Source organism: Notolepis coatsorum (assembly GCF_963971535.1).
Source record: "Notolepis coatsorum genome assembly, chromosome: 6".
Taxonomy (NCBI): Eukaryota; Metazoa; Chordata; class Actinopteri; order Aulopiformes; family Paralepididae; genus Notolepis; species Notolepis coatsorum.
The window spans coordinates 169,688,848-169,708,788 of NC_140170.1; the positions used below are offsets into that span (position 1 = coordinate 169,688,848).

A 19,941-nucleotide genomic window follows, 5' to 3' on the forward strand; every position below is an offset into this window, starting at 1 on the left:
ACAGGTCTGCAGGTTGTACAGGAGATATGCAGGCCTGGACAATATCAATTCACACTGAACTAAATTCTATTCCCTGACTTGTTGGGGCGACAGTGGAGGTAGAGCGGTCATCTGGTAGTCTGAAAGGTTCCCGGTTCAAAACCCCGCTCCTCCCGGGCAGCGTGTCGACGTGTCCTTGAGCAAGACACTTAACCCCTACTTGTTCCCGATGAGCAGGTTGGCACTTTGCACCTTTCAGGAGCAAATCAGTCCCCGAGCAGAAGGGTCATTTGGGGAAATTAGCTTACCTACCGTCTTCTCCAGAGCGAGACAAGAAGATAGATACCAGTTTCCTCTCTGTGCGTTCAGTAGAATCACCCTGAGCATCGGGTCCCCCCAGGGCTGTGTGCTGAGCCCCCTGCTGTATTCACTATACACACATGACTGTGTGGCCAAGTTCAGCTCCAACTCCATAGTGAAGTTTGCGGACGACACAGTGGTGGTGGGGCTGATCTCGGACAACGACGAGAAGGCCTACCGGGAGGAGGTTGAGGTACTGGAACGCTGGTGCCAGGACAACAGCCTGCTCCTGAACATTGGTAAAACCAAGGAGCTGATCGTGGATTTTATGAGGAGACAGCAGGGGACACACACACCACTGAGGATAAACGGGGCTACCGTGGACAGGGTGAGCAGCTTCAAGTACCTGGGGGTCCACATCTCAGAGGACCTGACATGGACAACACACATAGACTCAGTCGTAAAAAAGGCGAAGCAGCGCCTCTACCACCTGAGACAGTTAATGAAGTTCAGAGTATCTGGGAAGATACTCCAGTCCTTCTACTCCGAAGCTGTAGAGAGCATCTTGACTGGAAACATCACTGCCTGGTATGGAAACAGCACGGCACAGGACAAGAAGGCCCTACAGAGAGTGGTGCGCTCAGCCGAGCGTACCACAGGTATTGCACTACCACCCCTGCAGGTCCTATACAACAAGAGGTGCAAATCCAGAGCCTGCAGAATAATGAAAGACCCTCACCACCCCAATAACAGCCTGTTTCAGCTGCTGAGGTCAGGCAGACGCCTGCGAACACCAGCAACTAGGACAGAGAGACTTCGGCTCAGCTTCTTCCCCCAGGCCATCAGAGCCTTGAACACTGAACTCTCCACACACAAGCACACATGAGCACACACACAACACACACACTGTACACGCTCACACACTAGCAGCCACTTTAACATGAGCACACACACACTCATGCTGCACACGCTCACACTATGGACACTTTACAGAAGGAAAGGTCACTTTAAGAATAGTATAGTATAACTTGAGATTGTATAATATAGCATTGTATAGCATTGTACATAAAGACCTAGTGCCTCATCCGTAGCTAACAGTGTATTGCACTACCACAGGACCTAGCATGTCCTACCATGCTCTGTAAAAACTCATGTACATATACCGATATGCCCTACTTTGTTTACTTGTTTTATTGCACAATGTCGTTCTATTGGATTCTTATTATATATTACTATTGTATTATGCACAATCATTGCGGGCAAGACCCCCCGCATTTCATTGTATACTTGTATGCCGTGACGAATAAAACTCTTGACTTGACTAGAAAGCTATCTGGCTGCACGTTAGCCTAGCTTAGCACAATGAATGGAAGCAGACAGTGCCGGTTAGCCTAGGCAGTGTCCAACTAACACCTCCCCCGAAGGCTAACCGGCACTGTCCACTAAGCTAATTTCCCAAAATGTTGGCGTGTTCCTTTAACACATACTGTTTTTCTCTGTGGCCCTTTTCCTTCTCAACTCTTGACTAATATCTCTCTCTCTCTCTCTCTCTCTCTCTCTCTCTCTCTCTCTCTCTCTCTCTCTCTCTCTCTCTCTCTCTCTCTCTCTCTCTCTCTCTCTCTCCCTCCCCCAGAGCGAGTTGGTTCACAGGCACATCCAGAAGGAGTTCTGGCGGGTTCAGGATGTTCTGGAGGGACTACACAAGAGTAACTCGTCACGGGGCACTGACACAGCCAAGCACAGAGGTACAGAGGCTGACAACAAAACTGTATTTATATATTATATATTTTATATATTTCACAACTAGGAGGGTTTTGACTGCAATATATCATGTTCTTAATTTGTGAGAAATCATGGGTAATTGCGACCTCCTCGGGTTTAAATAATTATAATAATAATAATAATAATAAATATGACAATTTCATATCATTCATATAATTTCATATCATTAACCATTAAGTTTCACATTTATAGTCATGATTCCGCGAGGCGTTGTGATGTCCTAGAATAAATGAAAGCACTACACTCCTTTACATTTAGTCTTTACTGTGATTTGTATCTTTGTTGTGTTCGAGATAAATAAAGATCAAAGCAAAGCAAATGTTGAAAAGTTTAACAAAGGATATGGCAAATATTATGAACCATTTTATAACTGTTCCTCTCTCTTTCTCCATCTCTCTCTGACCCCATCCACCATCTCCTCTCCTCTCCTCTCCTCTCCTCTATTCTCCTCTCCTCTCCTCTCCTCTCCTCTCCTCTCCTCTCCTCTCCTCTCCTCTCCTCTCCTCTCCTCTCCTCTCCTCTCCTCTCCTCTCCTCTCCTCTCCTCTCCTCTTCTCTCCTCTCCTCTCCTCTCCTCTCCTCTCCTCTCCTCTCCTCTTCTCCCCTCCCCTCTCCTCTCCTCTCCTCTCCTCTCCTCTCCTCTCCTCTCCTCTCCTCTTCTCCCCTCCCCTCTCCTCTCCTCTCCTCTCCTCTCCTCTCCTCTCCACAGTGGCCAGCGGTCCATCGGGCTCCTTTAGCACCAATAGTCCAGCCAGTCCCTTAAGCTCGGTCAGCCTGACCAGTCCGCTCAGCCCCTTCTCCCCAGTGCCTGGCTCCCAGATCTCCCCCACCAAACAGATGGTCCCGGAGGTAAGCACCGGACACTCCCCGCCGGGGCCTGACTCCAGCACCACCACCGCCACCAACCTCCATCCTGGCACCACCAGCTCCGCCCACATAGGTTCTAGTACCCCCGCTAACCCTCTAGAGGTCTGTAGGAAGTCCTGCCCTAGAACCCGTCCCAAGTCGTGTATAGTAGACCCCTGTCTGGAAGCCGACCCCAGACCTGACCCCAAACCTAGATCTAGACCCCGGAGTTACGGGGAACCTGACCCAAGTCTCCACAGCATGAGTTCCTGTCCCTCCCTCTCTCCTTGTGACCCCCAAGCCAGCCAAACAGTAGATGCCGTAGTCACCCACCAACATACAGTTGCTCAGCTCTCCCAGGCCTATAGAGAGGCCTCAGAGAGACTGGAGCCCGTAGAGGAAGAGGAAGACCAAAGCCACAGCCCTAGAACCTACCTAAGCACCAACCATGGTATAAATCCAGCCAAAGCCAGTGCTAGAGAACAGACCAGTCTCTCTCAAGTACAAAACCACGCCTGCAGAACCAAACAGTACAAAACCAATTGGCACACAGACCCAACCCACCTACACACTCAGTCTTGGCTCACCTCGCAACCGCTCGGTCAGCAATTCACGGTTGGCTATCGAAAAGATGTCTACCCCGACCCCCATCCGCCGTCCATCTCAGAGAGCCACCGCCACGGCCTCAGATACACGTCTTATAACAACAGACGCTTTTCTGTCCCCGAATCTCGACTCCTGCTCCTACAGGGGTCATACGAGTCCAACCAGTTAGCATTCAACTACCAGTTAGCCTCAGACCACTACACACATTCCATGCCGCCACAAATGTGGTTCAGGGCAGCTAGCCCCGATGCCCAGCCCCGTCGCAACCTTGTCTCTCAAGCCAGGCCTCGAGCCTGTTCAAACACCCTTCCTCGAGCCTGTCCAAACACCCTTCCTCGAGCCTGTCCAAACACCCTTCCTCGAGCCTGTCCAAACACCCTTCCTCGAGCCTGTCCAAACACCCTTCCTCGAGCCTGTCCAAACACCCTTCCTCGAGCCCGTGCAAACACCCTTCCTCGAGCCTGTCCAAACACCCTTCCTCGAGCCCGTGCAAACACCCTTCCTCGAGCCTGTCCAAACACCCTTCCTCGAGCCTGTCCAAACACCCTTCCTCGAGCCTGTCCAAACACCCTTCTTCGAGCCTGTCCAAACACCCTTCCTCGAGCCCGTCCAAATACCCTTCCTCGAGCCCGTCCAAACACCCTTCCTCGAGCCTGTCCAGACACCCTTCCTCGAGCCTGTCCAGACACCCTTCCTCAAGCCCGTCCAAACATCCTTCCTCGAGCCTGTCCAGACACCCTTCCTCGAGCCTGTCCAGACACCCTTCCTCGAGCCTGTCCAGACACCCTTCCTCGAGCCTCTCCAAACACCCTTCCTCGAGCCCGTCCAAACGCCCGGCCACTCACTTACCCCAACTATCAGCTTGACCTTGGCGATGATAGCGTCGACCCGCTCTGTCTGGTGCTGCAAACTCATTCACCCAGTAAGCTTTCAGGCAGCATCTTCATGCAGACCCATCTTTAAGCCCACGGCATGCCAAATAATACCCACCCATTGGTAGTTGACCATTGCCAATTCAATCAATAGAAGGCAAGGAACGGATAGTGAAGGAATGTTTTGTTTTTCTAAACAGTTAATGTCTTTTGTTTAAGTGACCGTCGCTTGGCTGCACTAGTGTGTAGCATCCTTGTTCGTCTGCCTGCGAGACAGAAGTCCAACTCCTTTAGGCGTGCAAGTGACATGACTGGTGCCATTAGAGACGATAGCCTTATCTGCATTGACCCTTATCTGCATTGACCCTTATCTGCGTCCCATGGTCTTCTCCTCCTCACACCCTCCCCTGTCGTCTCTGTTGTGTTTGTTTTCATGCGGGGTAAGGGAGGGGGGGGGGGGGGGTGGTTAATCACCACAGCAAAACAAGTCAACTGATCAGCTCCTGGCCTGATTGAGTTAAAGCTTCATGGTGATTGATTGAGTTAGGGTGTGACGCGGGGCTGGACACACGGGCTGGAGGTTAACTTGGGGCAATTCTTCGGATGTCAGAGGAACCCTCCATGGTACAAAAGGCTAGTGGTAGTTGACTTTGTCTGTTCTACTCCCAAGTAACAATCTACAGCGTTTCCTTTCCCTTCGATTCCCTTGAATTAAATCCATAAGCTAGACGGTTGATATTGATAGTTGGTTTTGACGAACCTCCTTTGGATTTATTAAAGCGGCGATGTAAGCTGAAAGCTGCTATCTGACGTGAGTGAAGTGCGTGAGGACAGGCTGCCCTTTACAGGAGCCAAGGGCATATACAGTATATATTATATACCTAGTATGTACACAAGGAGCCAGCTCTGCTAAGAATTAAGTTGATATTCCTCTACCTGAAATTTGAACTAAAATATTCAAGTGAAAATAGCTGGTCAATGATCAGGAAAGCGCATGAACAATATAAACATTGTAAAGAAAACCACAGCAACAAACAACAACAACAACAACTCTCTTTTCAATAGATTATTATCAGGTTTGCAGCATAATCGTTTATTTCAGTCAAAAGATTCAGGTTATAGTGTGGGTGGTCATATTACAATGACCCCCCCCCCCCTTTCCGATGGACTATGAGTGTTCGATTCATGCTAGTGTGACCAGGTTGACCTCTGACCTTGGTGTAAACTCCCACTTAAGACCCCCTGCTGCTTCTCCACCGGACTTGGATCCTGTCCAGGTGGCAGAGCGGATAAGAGCGTCTCGTTTTAACTCCTGGGGGTCACGTGGCGCTGGTGAGCGGGGGGTTCAAGGTGCAGAGTGCCATAGCGCCTGCCAGTAGCTTGTGACCGAGCAGTTATACTAACTAGCTCCAGACCAGGCAATTCACCTTGGCGCCTAGTGGCCTTTCACCCCTGACCCTCAATGGATGGGGGGGGGGTGGGGTTGGGTTGGGTCAGGGCTCCATTCCATATAATCGACCTCATGATTCCTATCTTCTCTGCACTCTGCCTGGCTTCTTTTACCACTCCTCCTGACGCACAGCGCTCTTTCTTCCTCTTCCTCTTCTTCCTCCCTCCGTCTCCTCCTCCCTCCCTCCCTCCCTCCCTCCCTCCCTTCTTCCCTAATTCCCCCACCCTCCCACCTGGTACTTTAGGAAACAGGCCCCCCGCGGCCTCCGCTCCCCAAATCTTACTTTCCGTTGGAGTCCCCCCCCCTTGTCCTCCCCCCCTCCGTCCCACCCTTGCCTTTCGACAGCGCCGCCTGGCTACGCAGCTTGGGCTTGGATGACGGTTACCTTGACGACGAAGAGTCTCGTGGCAGAAAGGTATTTGGTTTGTTGGGAAAGTTCGCACACCCGTCCCCTGTCCCTCGCCTGCCACATGCTATGCCCCCCTCCCCCCCAAATGTCATCGGAATGTGTCTGTAGTAACCATGGTCCTCCGCTCATCCCTCTTAAAGGGCTAGTTCTGCTTGCTTTTTTTTTTTTTCTTTTTTTTTTTAACCCTAGTCCAATTTCTTACTTACCACTGTTGATTGACAGAGTCCTTTCTCAGCACAACCCATGCCGTTCCTCATGCTAGCTCACAAACAAATGCAAAGTCAATGGGGTCAAGCCATCGTGTCTGTACAGGCTGACTGCGGCTCACCGAAATCCACTTTGTGTGACACTGTGGAGGACATTTCAGTGAGCCTTGTCGGCTTGTGTAGACAGGAGCTTGACCCCATTGACTTTGCATTGGTTTGTCGCTAACTATCCAGAGTTAGTGTGAGGAACAGCATGGATTGGGCTGAGAAAGGACTCCACCAATCAACAACATCATTGGTAAGTAAGGTTAAAAAAATAAAAGCACAACTATCCCTCTTAATCCATGTGACTAGGGTCCCAAATTCATCCATCATTCATTAGTTCCTGACATTATTACCCTGTCATTCATTAGTTCCTGACATTATTACCCCGTCATTCATTAGTCCCTGACATTATTACCCCGTCATTCATTAGTTCCTGACATTATTACCCCGTCATTCATTAGTCCCTGACATTATTACCCCGTCATTCATTAGTTCCTGACATTATTACCCCGTCATTCATTAGTTCCTGACATTATTACCCCGTCATTCATTAGTCCCTGACATTATTACCCCGTCATTCATTAGTTCCTGACATTATTACCCCGTCATTCATTAGTTCCTGACATTATTACCCCGTCATTAATTATTTCCTGACATTATTACCCCGTCATTCATTAGTTCCTGACATTATTACCCCGCTCTTCATCCTCCATCTCACGCTCTCTCTCTCTCTCACCCTTTGCTTCGTGAACAACATGGCTCCTTTCTGTTCTCCATCTCCATCCCTTTCTACTTGACTTTCCTGCAGCACCTGGTCTGCCCCTTTTTAATGACCTATGATATGTTGGATATTTACAAATGCCTGTGTACATGTCACCAGAGACAAGCCATCGCCGTGGGAACTCAAATTCACCATGTCAAGCTGTACAGACTTTCTTTTTCTTTTGGTCAAACAATACTGTGCCCATACTGTGGAGCTCATTTGGAAACGGGACGAGTGGGGAGTCTCTGTGGTGCTTGTGGATCAGGCTTCTAGTCAAGGAAGAGTCCTGCTCTTCAGCTTGCACCAGCTGTCAACAATTACAGTTCCAAATCTTTTTTTTTGTTCTTCCATGCTCTCTATGTGTCTGTGTGTCTAGTATTGTGGTAGTGATGCACTCATGCTAGCTGTGATGTCGTAGCGTGTCTGTGTGTCTAGTGATGTACTCGTGCTAGCTGTGATGTCGTAGTGTGTCTGTGTGTCTAGTGCTGTGGTAGTGATGTACTCGTGCTAGCTGTGATGTCATAGTGTTTCTGTGTCTAGTGATGCACTCGTGCTAGCTGTGATGTCGTAGTGTGTCTGTGTGTCTAGTGCTGTGGTAGTGATGTACTCGTGCCAGCTGTGATGTCGTAGTGTGTCTGTGTGTCTAGTGCTGTGGTAGTGATGCACTCGTGCTAGCTGTGATGTCATAGTGTTTCTGTGTCTAGTGATGCACTCATGCTAGCTGTGATGTCATAGTGTGTCTGTGTGTCTAGTGCTGTGGTAGTGATGCACTCGTATCGTGCTAGCTGTGACATCATAGTGTGTCTTAGACCTTCTGCTTCTGCTTCTTTGCTGGGTCTGCTACCAGGTCCGGGGCTGGGTGGCTGGTCTAGCATAGGCCTACAGTAGATTTCCGCCATTACAGGTATAGCCAGCAATTTAGTAGGTAACCCTTCACAGCTACCCGCTGGAATGCATCAAGCTAATGCATGCTGTGTTTTGGATGACTGCTACAGTATTTATTACCCAAGTCAAAAAACATATATAGTTTAGTTTATTTGACAAATTGATATTCAGTAGTAAACAAAAATAATTGTATTGTAAGACATTGTCAGGGATAACGTCAAAGCGAGATATGACTACAACATGCTATGTCTTAACAATCTAGTTACATTTTCAAGACCAGTAGTAAGATACATTATGCTTATAATTTTTTTTTTTTGGTGTATTCAAATTAATTAAAAATAATTATCTACAGTAGCAGGGTCCTGCACCTCCCTGATCACAAGAGGCAGTTTGTTCCATTCTGTAGCACCAGCATAGATACAAGAAACCTTCATCAGGTTCTGGTTCAGGTTGGCTACCCTTAGCTCTGGTGTTGTGATTATGAACTTCTAGTTGTCAAGTAAGATTTAAGATCGCGTGGACCATCTTAAGTTGGATATGACGCTCTGTACTCAACTGGTGAGAATAGTATTAGGGAACTTCCCTAGTACTATTCTCACCAGTTTGTTAGGGTTATAAGAGCTGGACCTGCCAACATGACTCCTGTGACCTAGCCATACAGTAGTACTACTCTTGTTTTGTGCTACTTGAAGTTTCTGTTTCACTGCTTTTTTGATGCCCCAATACCATGATCTAACCGTGTAAGCAGGAGGCTAATAGTCTTAAACATTCCATATCCAGTAATCTTGCCCTCCCAGCTAGGTATCTAGTTCTGACATTTACTTTACCTAAATTCTTCAAGGCCATGGAAACTCCTCCTAAACATGACCTACTCTCCCAAAGACAGAAACCAGAGAAGGAAGAATCAAACTTGTGATTTAATCATGTATAAAGTAGGGATGGGCGCTCGTAGCTATGAGACAAATCGGGGGGGGGGGGGGGGGGGGGGGGGGGGGGGGGGGTCGAAATTATACATATTTATGAAAAAATATATATATATATTTTTTTTACATATCTTTTCACATGTATGTGTAAGATTATAACTGTTTGTTGGTTTCCTTAAACATATATACGTGAATGAACAAAAATAAGTAACAAAGACATTTAAATGCTTTTTTTTTTTTTGTTAAATAAATTGATTTCGAGTAGTTCGCGATCCCTCGAGTATAGCATGCGATCAATCGATCTGGATCCTTCTTAAAAATGCCCATCCCATAAAGGCTGGAGCTGCTGCATTGACAGCAGTCGACCCACAGAACAGATTTCTTTTGAACCCTTTCACTACCACACTACCAAAGGGTTAACCCGTTCACTGCGACAATACATAAGGTTAACCCTTTCACTGCCACACGACAAAACCGTCTGTAGTGAAAGGGTTAACCTTCTGTAGTGTGGTTGTGAAAGGGTTCATACCCAAATTAGCTTTATTATATAGTAGATGGTCTCAGTTCTGAAACAGAACATGTGCCTATGAACTCAGAACTCTCAGTGTCATCTATCTAAAACATTTCCCAATGCATCATCTATGGAGCAGCTTCAGACTTTATACTTGATGACATCACACGTTTGAGTTTTAACAACTAGGAAACAGTTGCTCATGTTCATTAATATGTGTATACTGTCTTAGACCAGAGGAATAACATGTATGAATTCTGAAATTGGGCGTAGTTCCTCTTTAAAGCATATTAATGACTATCATACGAAACCTGTGCTTTCAATTAGTACATGAAAGCACAGAAAACCTAACAAAAATACATTGCAACTATACTCTCATAAAAGTACATATTTCTAACACTTATTAATACAAAAAATATTTCAGTATGGAGAAATATAAAAATATTTAACAAGCTTCGGGACGGGGTAGTAAGAGTCCTTTATGTCCTGACGACCTTGACCATCTTCTTGTCTCCTGTCTCGCAGCATAAGTATGGAGATCGGACCAATAGCAATGAAGCTCAGGACCTGGACCAGGACAGACAGTCCAATATGAACAAAGGTAACGGCAACTCAAGCTCAATCCTGGGTAATAGAGTTTTTTCAGGAACGGTGTGTGAGTTCTATCTCAGCTGCTGGGATCACTAGCCAGCCACTTAACTGTAAGTCAAAAAAACACTTGAGGGTAAAAGGCTGACTACTCCGATGAACTTTATAATAATACTACTACTACTACTACTACTACTACTACTACTACTACTACTACTACTACTACTACTACTACTACTACTTTTTTTTTTTTTTTTTTTTTGGTAAGAATATAGGACAGGCACATATAAGCACTATGCTTCAGTCTGTACCTTTTTCAGTCACTGTAAATAATCAAATATTGATAAATGATGATGTATATTGTACTTTTTTTTGATGACTGAAAAAAAATAAACGACTAAAAAAATAAACTACTACTACTACTACTACTAATAATAATAATAATAATAATATCACTTTCAGAAGAAGTGCAGCCCAAAGTGCTCCACAGCAGTAAAATAGACATACAATTCTAGTGCAATCATTTGACATGCCTTCTGATGGCTTCTGCTAAATCACAGATGAACGCAAACCCTAATCCGGTACAGAATTCCATCTTTGATGAAGTGATTATAACATGACAATTAAATAGGATTTCCAGGGTTACACGTTGAATCCATGAGGTTAAGACCTTTGCTCACCCTCCCTGCCCCCAGTTGGCATCGTTCCTCCCAGGACCAGGTCGCCCACAGACGTTCCGGGTGGCAGCTATGATGGGGTCCCGCGGCGCGGCAGCAAGGTGCCTAATGGAATCTCCAAGGTATAGGTTCCATACCCTATACGTTCCATCCCCATAGACCACTGCACCTCCACGTTACATGGGAGAGTGCGGGGGGATACAATTAATGAATGTTGATTAGAGCCTTGACGTAAAGTGGTTGTAGCTACTGCTTTCTCGGCCGAGCTATAGTCGCTTTTCTGCACCTACTCCCCAAACTCTGCATGCGCAGATTGCCCAGGTCGTCTCTCTCTGGATTGTCTATGAAAGTGACTATAGCTTGGCTGCGATAAGTGCCAATCGACTTGGGATTGGACTCTCTGTGTTCAGGAGACTCGGGCGTATAAAAAGGTCTATTGGACCATGTCTCCAGCACCCCCACAGCCATAGCTACAACCACTTACGTCAAGGCTCTCTTTTACCCCCCCGCGCGCTCTCCCATGAGCTCAAAATACCGGAAGTCTTGCAGTGATCTATATGTTCCATACCCATAGGTTCCAAACCCATAGCAAAATGAACTGTGATGAAACCTATGGTACCCCATGTGGTTTTATCAGTGTTACTATAGTTAATTTTCATATGGATATGCATATAAAGAATCATGCTTTAACTTTAATGTTCAGCGTTGTGTACAGATGTGTGTCCTTACGACTTGAAGGGACACGCCAACAGTGTGGCAGAGTGTGCGTCTTCTCCAGAGTCAGACAAGAAGATGGATGCCGATTTCCTTTCTCTTCCAGGAGCGTCCAAAGAGCGCCGTCTTCCCCGCGGAGGTGAAGTCCAAGATGAGCGTTGAGGAGCAGAACGAACGCATCCGGAGGAACCAGAGCAGCTCTGTGAGGGACAAGAGACGCAGCCTCAACCTGTCAGGGGGACAGGCCACCGCCAACTACAAAGTGGTACGGTTATGAGATTTTACAGTGTGTGGCCAGGCCATGGCTAACTACGAAGTGGTACGGTTATGAGATTTTACTCTTGGAACCAAAGTTATTATAGGTAACTAAAATGTAAACAAAAACTTAATCTAGGTGTGGGAAGAACAACTAAACACTGTTTAGTGTGAGGAGTCATTGGTGCATAATCTCTAGTGAGACTAGGATGTCTACATGACTAGTCAGACTAGGATGTTTACATGACAGCATTCTGAACCTCTGTATTGACCAGCCAACGCTGTGTGATTCGATCGGTGGATTCAAATAAAGCATTTAAAATGTGTGTGTGTGTGTGTGTGTGTGTGTGTGTGTGTGTGTGTGTGTGTGTGTGTGTGTGTGTGTGTGTGTGTGTGTGTGTGTGTGTGTGTGTGTGTGTGTGTGTGTGTGTGTGTGTGTGTGTGTGTGTGTGTGTGTGTGTGTGTGTGTGTGTCCAGGTGCGCAGGCGGATGACAGCACACGAGGTGGACATCAAGGACCTGGAGGCAGCGGTGCGAGGCGAGGAGGGGGTGGAGTCTCCCAGGCAGGAAATAGCCCGGCTGCGGCGATTACGGATAGAACCAGAGCACTACGACCTGGACATCAGCAGAGAGGTGAGGCCAGGAGAGGAGCTCATCAGCACACAGCTCGGTCACCCTTTCACTACCACACTACCAAAGGTTAACCCTTTCACTACCACACTACCAAAGGTTAACCCTTTCACTACCACACTAAAGAAGGTTAACCCTTTCGCTACCACACTACCAAATGGATAACCCTTTCACTGCGACAATACAGACGGTTATCCCTTTCACTGCCACACGACAAAGTGACATGTTTTGGTCTTGGCTCCTCTGCCTTGCAGCAGCATCAACATACAGTAGTACAAAAATGAAGCAATAACATCATGTAAAGATTAAAAGGTTGCAGCACAGCAATGATAATAAAAAGGGGAAAAACGTCATTAATTACAATACAATCACAATGTAGTAGTCACAGTGTTAGTGTGGTGGGTGCAGTGTGTGCAAGACAGTAACAGAGACAGCGATAAGACGGCTGGTAGCTGGCCTCTAGTGTTATTTAAGAACTGTTCTGGAGTCTGCTGGTCCGGGCCTTGGGGCTGTGGTACCGTTTGCCGGATGGCAACAGCTGAAACACTTTGTGGTTGCGGTGGCTGGGGTCCTTGATATGCAAGGTGTTTTAAACACACACAGGCTGGCCATACATGCATGCAGACCACTATGCAAGGTGTTTCAAACACACACAGGCTGGCCATACATGCATGCAGACCACTATGCAAGGTGTTTCAAACACACACAGGCTGGCCATACATGCAGACCACTATGCAAGGTAGGGCTGGGCGATATGGCCAAAAATGGTATCACGATAACGATATGATAATGTTATCATATCACTCGATATTGATAATTATCGATATTGTTATAAGTATAAAAATAAAAGAAAAAATATTACATTTTTATTATAATTTTTCTTTTTTTTAAATAACAGATGTATGTTTATTTTGCAGCAATTCTTTGTCGTTGCCGCCATCTTTAGTGTTACAGCCCCCCACACTCCAGTTCTCAGGCTGCAGCTGGTTTGAAAGCTAAAGTAAACAGGCTTCGCTGCTGGCTGTGGCTCCAGGGGAGTTGAACAGTTTTGGCTCTGCTAGTTTATTTTCTATCTTTTGGCGCTTTTTTGGTGGTCAAACCACCGCATATGTGCACCGTGACTCATGACTGGAGACTAGCTATGCTAGCACACATAGCCTACTGTGTACAGACGGTTTCAACTGTATTTTAAATTAGAAAGCAAACAAAATAAATGGACAAGAGAAAAATAAATCTCAATTTGGTCAGTATTGTCATTTGGACAAGCAAAGCCATTACTTTAAGTTGCAGGCAAGAAAGACAAGTCTGTCCACTGTCTCTGGTTTAAAAACTGCCCTGTTGCAGGTCACAATATATATATTTTTTATTATATATCGATTATTAAAATATATCGCGATAATTATCGTTATCGTTTTATTGCCCAGCCCTAATTCAAGGTGTTTTAAACACACACAGGCTGGCCGTACATGCAGACTAGTGGTCTGCAAGGGCCTTGAAATGAAGCCCCTGCCCAGCCCGAGCCCGTGAACTTCAGGCCCTGCCCGAAAATAAGCCTGACTGTAAATAACATTTTAAGCCCTAGCCCGCGTGAAAACCCGAAAATATATATATATATATTAGATTTAAAATAAATTTTTAATTTGTATTTGTTTTAAATATTCGAAACACGGTTTTATATGAACTTAATAAATAAACAAAAACGAAAATGTTCAATAGGTCTACCTAAATAACAGATAGTGAAAACTAAATAAGCATTAATTATATAGCCAAATATTAAATAATTTTTTTGTTTTAAATATTCTAAACACTGTTTATATATTAACTTAATAAATAAACAAAAACGAAAATGTCCAATAGGTCTGCCTAAATAACGCATATCACGCTGAAAACTAAGAAGCATTTACATAGCCTGTTTCGCTCTTATTAGAATGCCGTCCCAGTGCTCCCTTATTAGACTGACTCACACGGCAGCCTCGTAAAACGTATTGAAGGCTATATGGAATCTTCTTTGACACACACACACACACACACACGACACAATAGCCTACTCAGTCACTATACAAACAAACAGAAAACAGAAATCAGATTTCGAGCAGAGCAACATAATGAAAGCACAACAGAACAGGGCAGCAGCGACCCCACACCAGCAAATAATAAACATCAGACTCACCACTTCGCTGTTGACGTCAGCAACGCGTTGAACAACGTTAACAAAACTTCGCCAACCGGCTACATACATCCAAGAACAAATTAAAACGTTCGCCAACTGGCTATATTCCAACACAACCAATGCCACTTCGGTCCGGTTCATTTGTTCATCATCCACCTGAGGGCTTCATCACTGTTCTACTCCCCTCGAGTTCTCCCTGTGCGCTGCGGTAATTACATCCAAATGTTTCTCTGATGACAGCTGGCGCAAAAGAGAAAACGAAACTTAAGGAAAACGAAACTTTAGGTTATCCTATAACCTTAGTTATATGAGTATAGAGAGTGCGCAATAAAGAAATAAAAAAAAATAAAAGATGGCCGAGCCCGAATTATTTATTTAAAAACAAAGCCCTACCCAGCCCGAACCCGTCGGGTCGGGTAGGGCCCCGTCGGGCTCGGGCAGGGTTGCAGTGCACTAATGCAGACCACTATGCAAGGTGTTTCAAACACACATAATACTACTACTACTACTACTACTACTACTACTACTACTACTACTACTACTACTACTACTACTACTACTACTACTACTACTACTACTACTACTATAAATAATAATAATAATAATAATAATAATAATATTATAATAAAAAAAAAATTATAATTACTTTTAATAATGGACATTGGTGTGTGTGTGTGTGTGTGTGTGTGTGTGTGTGTGTGTGTGTGTGTGTGTGTGTGTGTGTGTGTGTGTGTGTGTGTGTGTGTGTTTGTTTTCAGTTGATGGCCCCAGAGAAGGTGGTGATCCCAGAGCGGTACCTGGAGGTGGAGGACATCACCCCTCTGAGCCCCGAGGAGCAGAAGGAGAAGCAGAAGAAAGTGGAGAGAATCAAGACCCTCATCGCCAAGTCAAAGTACGACTTTAATGTCCTTCTGCTCCTATAATGGATCAGGACTTAAAGGAACACGCCAACATTTTGGGAAATTAGCTTACCATCTTCTCCAGAGAGAGGCAAGAAGATAGATACCAGTTTCCTCTCTGTGCGTTCAGTAGACAGCTATCTGGCTGCATTTTAGCCTAGCTTAGCACAACGAATGGAAGCGGACATGACCGGTTAGCCTAGGCATTGTCCAACACCTCTCCCGAAGGCTAACCGGTCATGCCCGCTTCCATTCATTTGGCTAAGCTAGGCTAACAGGCAGCCTGATAGCTTTCTACTGAACACACAGAGAGGAAACTGGTATCTATCTTCTTGTCTCTCTGGAGAGGACGATAAGCAAATTTCCCAAAATGTTGGCATGTTCCTTTAAAGCTGCTATCATTGATTTATGACCATTAGAGGGCAGCAAAGAGCCTTGTAAACAAACACAAAGCTCAGCCATTGCTCCTCGCCCCCCTCCCTCTATGTCTCTCCCAAAACAAAACGTCTTATTTCGCCAAATAGTGATCACTTCAAATCACATAAAACTACTCTACTAGTGCAATCTTGTTGTAACTACGATTTGCTAAAGAATAATTATCGTTTTCGACTTGGGCTTCCCAAACCCTGCACAGTGCACTGCTACAACATAATTTTGTCCCATCCAGAGAGGAATTGTTTGGAATAGGACTATATAAGGTATACATTCTCAGCTATCAGAATTTACAACAAATGGTTTTGGCAACCAAATCATTTGAGATCCAGGTATATTCCCGTTGTAATAATGACACTTTAATTCTACTTTACTACCTTGGAAATGGAATGGATGGTGGTCACTGAGGTAATGTAGTAATGAGTAATGTAGGATAAGGACACAAGGACATGTTTTCACGAGTGGCCGCCACTGTATAGAGAACTGTTACGTTCCACCCGGTCCTGCCTCACAGCCCCCACCTTTCCATGGAATTATACCTTCACCTGCTGGACAATTCTTGTCATTGCCCCTTGAACTTTGTGTACATTTGTGTCTGGTCAAACTGTCTGTGTTTATGAGTGTTCTCCCCATCCTGATGTCTATCCCAGTGTACCTGTTGCCCCTTGTTTTCTCTTGTCTGGTATAGCTTGTGATTATTGTCTTTAGTGTTTTGTCCCCAGTGTGTTTTGTGTTGTTATTCAGTCTTTTACCCCAGTTTGTTCAGTCTGTTCCATCCCAGGTGTGTCTTGTTCCCAATCACCCTCATGTCTCAATTAGTCTGTGTATTTAAGTGTTGTCTGCCCTGCCTTCCTTGTCGGGTCATTGCTCCTGTTGCTCCTGTTACTCCTGTTCCTGTGATTCTGCTTTCGTGCTGTTTTTTCCCGGTTCGTGTATTGCTTCCTGATGGCTTGTCGTACATGACTTGTAAGTCGCTTTGGATAAAAGCGTCAGCTAAATGACTAAATGTAAATGTAAATGTAAATGTATTGCTTTTTAGTTTGTCAGCCGTTCGCTGAACACTACCGTGAGTAGCCTTGTGATTCATTGTGTGGGCATTATCGCTCCCATCTTGGAGGATAAGCTCATTGCCGTTATTAGTTTTTTACCTCGCTTGCATTATTGTTTGTGTTTACTGTTATGTGCTTGTGTAGCACCGTCGTCCGACGTCTTTTGTTTTGTGCCTCGTTTTGGAGACTGTGTCTTCTCTTTTGTTTTTCCCGTTTTACCCTATAGTTCAGTTTATGCGATAACATGTTTTGAAGACCGTGTCTTCCCTTTGTTTTTGAGCCACTCTCACTCGAATGAAAGGAGCAGTGCTCATATTCAAGAATCAACACCTGCCTCCTGTCTATCCTCTGCCTGTCTGCGTTTGGGTCCTACCTCCTATAAGGCTTTGTGTCCACCGGGGACGTTTTTTTCAAGACGGACCGCTTAGAAAAGCAAAAAAAAAAAAGCTCAGAGCGTTTTCCTGAGTCTCGCGACTGCTGCGGCTCCCCCACTTGCTCGATGTTGATTGGTCGGTCGGAAAAAGTTACCTCGATGAGCGGCGCTCCTCTCCAAAAGTTGAACTAGTTTCAACTTTAGGCGCCGGGAGCGCTCCGCCCAAAAACGCTGGCCGCCGAGAGCGCTAAAACGCGTCTCGCGTCTGTAGCATAGAAATGAATGACAGAAAGGAGCTGACGACTCATAAAACGTCCCCGGTCGACACGGGCCCTAACACCACCATACGCTGTCTAAATGTACCCACTTTAACAGAGAACCTTATATCAGGCTGCCATCAATATCATGCTGAGTTGATTATTCCCCTGCTCTTCCACTTCTGTCACTTCTTCCTTCCTTCCTCTCCTCCTCTCCTCTCCTCCTCTCCTCCTCTCCTCTTCTCCTCTCCTCCTCCTCTCCTCTCCTCCTCATCAGTCTGCAGAACGTGGTGCCCCTGTTGGACGGCCCGGCCGAGGGCGGGCACCAGGTGAACTCGGAGCAGCAGCTGCATGAGCAGGAGAAGCGCATCGAGATCTCCTGCGCCCTGGCCGCCGAGGCCTCGCGCCGGAGCCGCCTCCTCTCTGGTGAGGGCAACAGATTTCTGTCTCTTGCCTTGTTCTTCTGAGTTCTTAGTGACCAATGGGCTTTGAGTCTGAATCTCAGTGTAATTTAGACGTCTCGCCATTACCAGAGATTACTCCCATCTTTAACTAGTTATATTATATGTGTGTTATGTATACGATTTGTGTTTTAACTAGTGCTGTCAATCGATTAAAATATTTAACTCGATTAATCGCCTGATTGCCCATAGTTAACTCGCGATTAAACGCAAATTAATCGCATTTAATTTTTTTTTTCTACCTTAAACAGATCTTTTTCAAGTTCCAAGTTTTAATACTCTTATCAACATGCGAGTCAACAAATGCTCGCTTTATGCAGCCATTTAACACAAAAGGATGACCCTCATGCATTGCAAATTTGCATCAAATTCAAAACAGAGTGATGCACAAAACATTCACCCACACAAGGGCTGAGTAATCACACACCCCCCCTCTCTCTCTCACACACTCTCCCAGCTCTCTTTCTCTCTTGCCCCTTCCTCATCTCTCTCACCCCCCTCTCTCTCTATATCTCACACACACACACACACACACACACACACACACACACACACACACACACACACACACACACACACACACACACACACACACACACACACACACACACATACACACACACACACACACAATACACCTGAGTGAAGTCTAGTAAAAAATAAATAAAAAAGTAAGAAATTTTTTATTTATTTATTCATTTATTATTTTAGTTAATCGTGAGTTAAAAAAAATAGTGGCGTTAATAGAATCAGGCGATAACGCGTTAATACCGTGTTAACTTTGACAGCCTTAGTTTTAACCGATCTCAGCGTACCTTACTAAATGACATTCAATACTCCCATTGATTTGTTGAAAAGGGGTGGAAGAATACTCTGGGTGCTTTATGTTGTTTGCTAACGTTACTGCGTTCTTTACCACGAGCCATTAAACTTTCGCTTTCATTTTCTGGCGATGCTCGTTATTAACTCCCGGGTCCCGATGGATGCGTGGATTGTAATGGCTTGTGAGTAGAGTAATACAGTAATGTTAGAGAACATATATACAACCTAGATGTTTTCACAAGGTTGCTTCCTCATGCAGTGTTTTCCACCCCTTTTCAATGATCACTGACGGTGGTGAATGGCATTTAGTAAAGTAATCTGAGATCAGCTAAAACATGCACCGTTATACACCTATGAACTCAACATTAGTTAAAGACAGGGGTAATTAGACTGGTATGGAACAGGCCAACATTATGGGAAATGCGCTTCACCGTCTTCTCCAGAGTCAGACAAGAAGACCAATTTCCTCTCTGTCTCCTCACGCTACCTGACCCTTGTCGCCTCACTATGGTTTTGTTTTTTGTATTCCCTTGTGTTCACAAAACCTCCCCTCCCCTCCCTCACCCAATCCGCTTCATTCCCACTCCAGCCCAGTGCGTCCCCAGCCCCCCCGCCTCCCCGACCAGTCCGGCCCCTACCCCTTCCTCTGCTGACTTCCCCGACTCCGCCCACATCATGAAGGTGTGAGTCTGTGAAGGTGAGTGTCCCCGTTCTCCACACTGGCGTCAGCCAATCACCCCCCACCCCCCCCCCCCCGTCCTCTCTCTCTAGTCCGGCCCACCTGCTTCCCACACCTTGTTTTTCACTTCCTGTTTTTTTTTGTATTCTTTTATTTTTACAGGGGATGTCTTTTGTGACATCGTAAGGCCTTAACTGGTTGCTCTTTCAGACGTTTAAAGGGATATTTGTGTTTTTTGGACCCCAGCTCTATTTCTTATTTGCCAATGATGATGTTGATTGGCAGAGTCCTTTCTCAGCACAATCCATGCTGTTCCTCATAATATTATTAGCTAACAAGAGAGTTAGCTCCACACCAGA

At 45.6% G+C, this 19,941-nt stretch overlaps 1 protein-coding gene across 1 annotated transcript in view; it reads left to right on the forward strand.

Moving 5' to 3' along the window:
• plekha6 (pleckstrin homology domain containing, family A member 6) overlaps nucleotides 1–19,941 on the forward strand; it is a gene marked incomplete at its 5' end in the record, with an annotated part of 124,848 nt that overhangs the window by 94,403 nt on the left and 10,504 nt on the right. Inside the window, 9 exon segments of the mRNA XM_084315819.1 lie at nucleotides 1,913–2,024; nucleotides 2,770–2,909; nucleotides 10,102–10,177; nucleotides 10,860–10,963; nucleotides 11,662–11,820; nucleotides 12,288–12,443; nucleotides 15,369–15,502; nucleotides 17,898–18,046; nucleotides 19,493–19,600. Coding sequence (XP_084171945.1) covers nucleotides 1,913–2,024; nucleotides 2,770–2,909; nucleotides 10,102–10,177; nucleotides 10,860–10,963; nucleotides 11,662–11,820; nucleotides 12,288–12,443; nucleotides 15,369–15,502; nucleotides 17,898–18,046; nucleotides 19,493–19,590 — 1,128 coding nt within the window. The 3' untranslated portion in view covers nucleotides 19,591–19,600.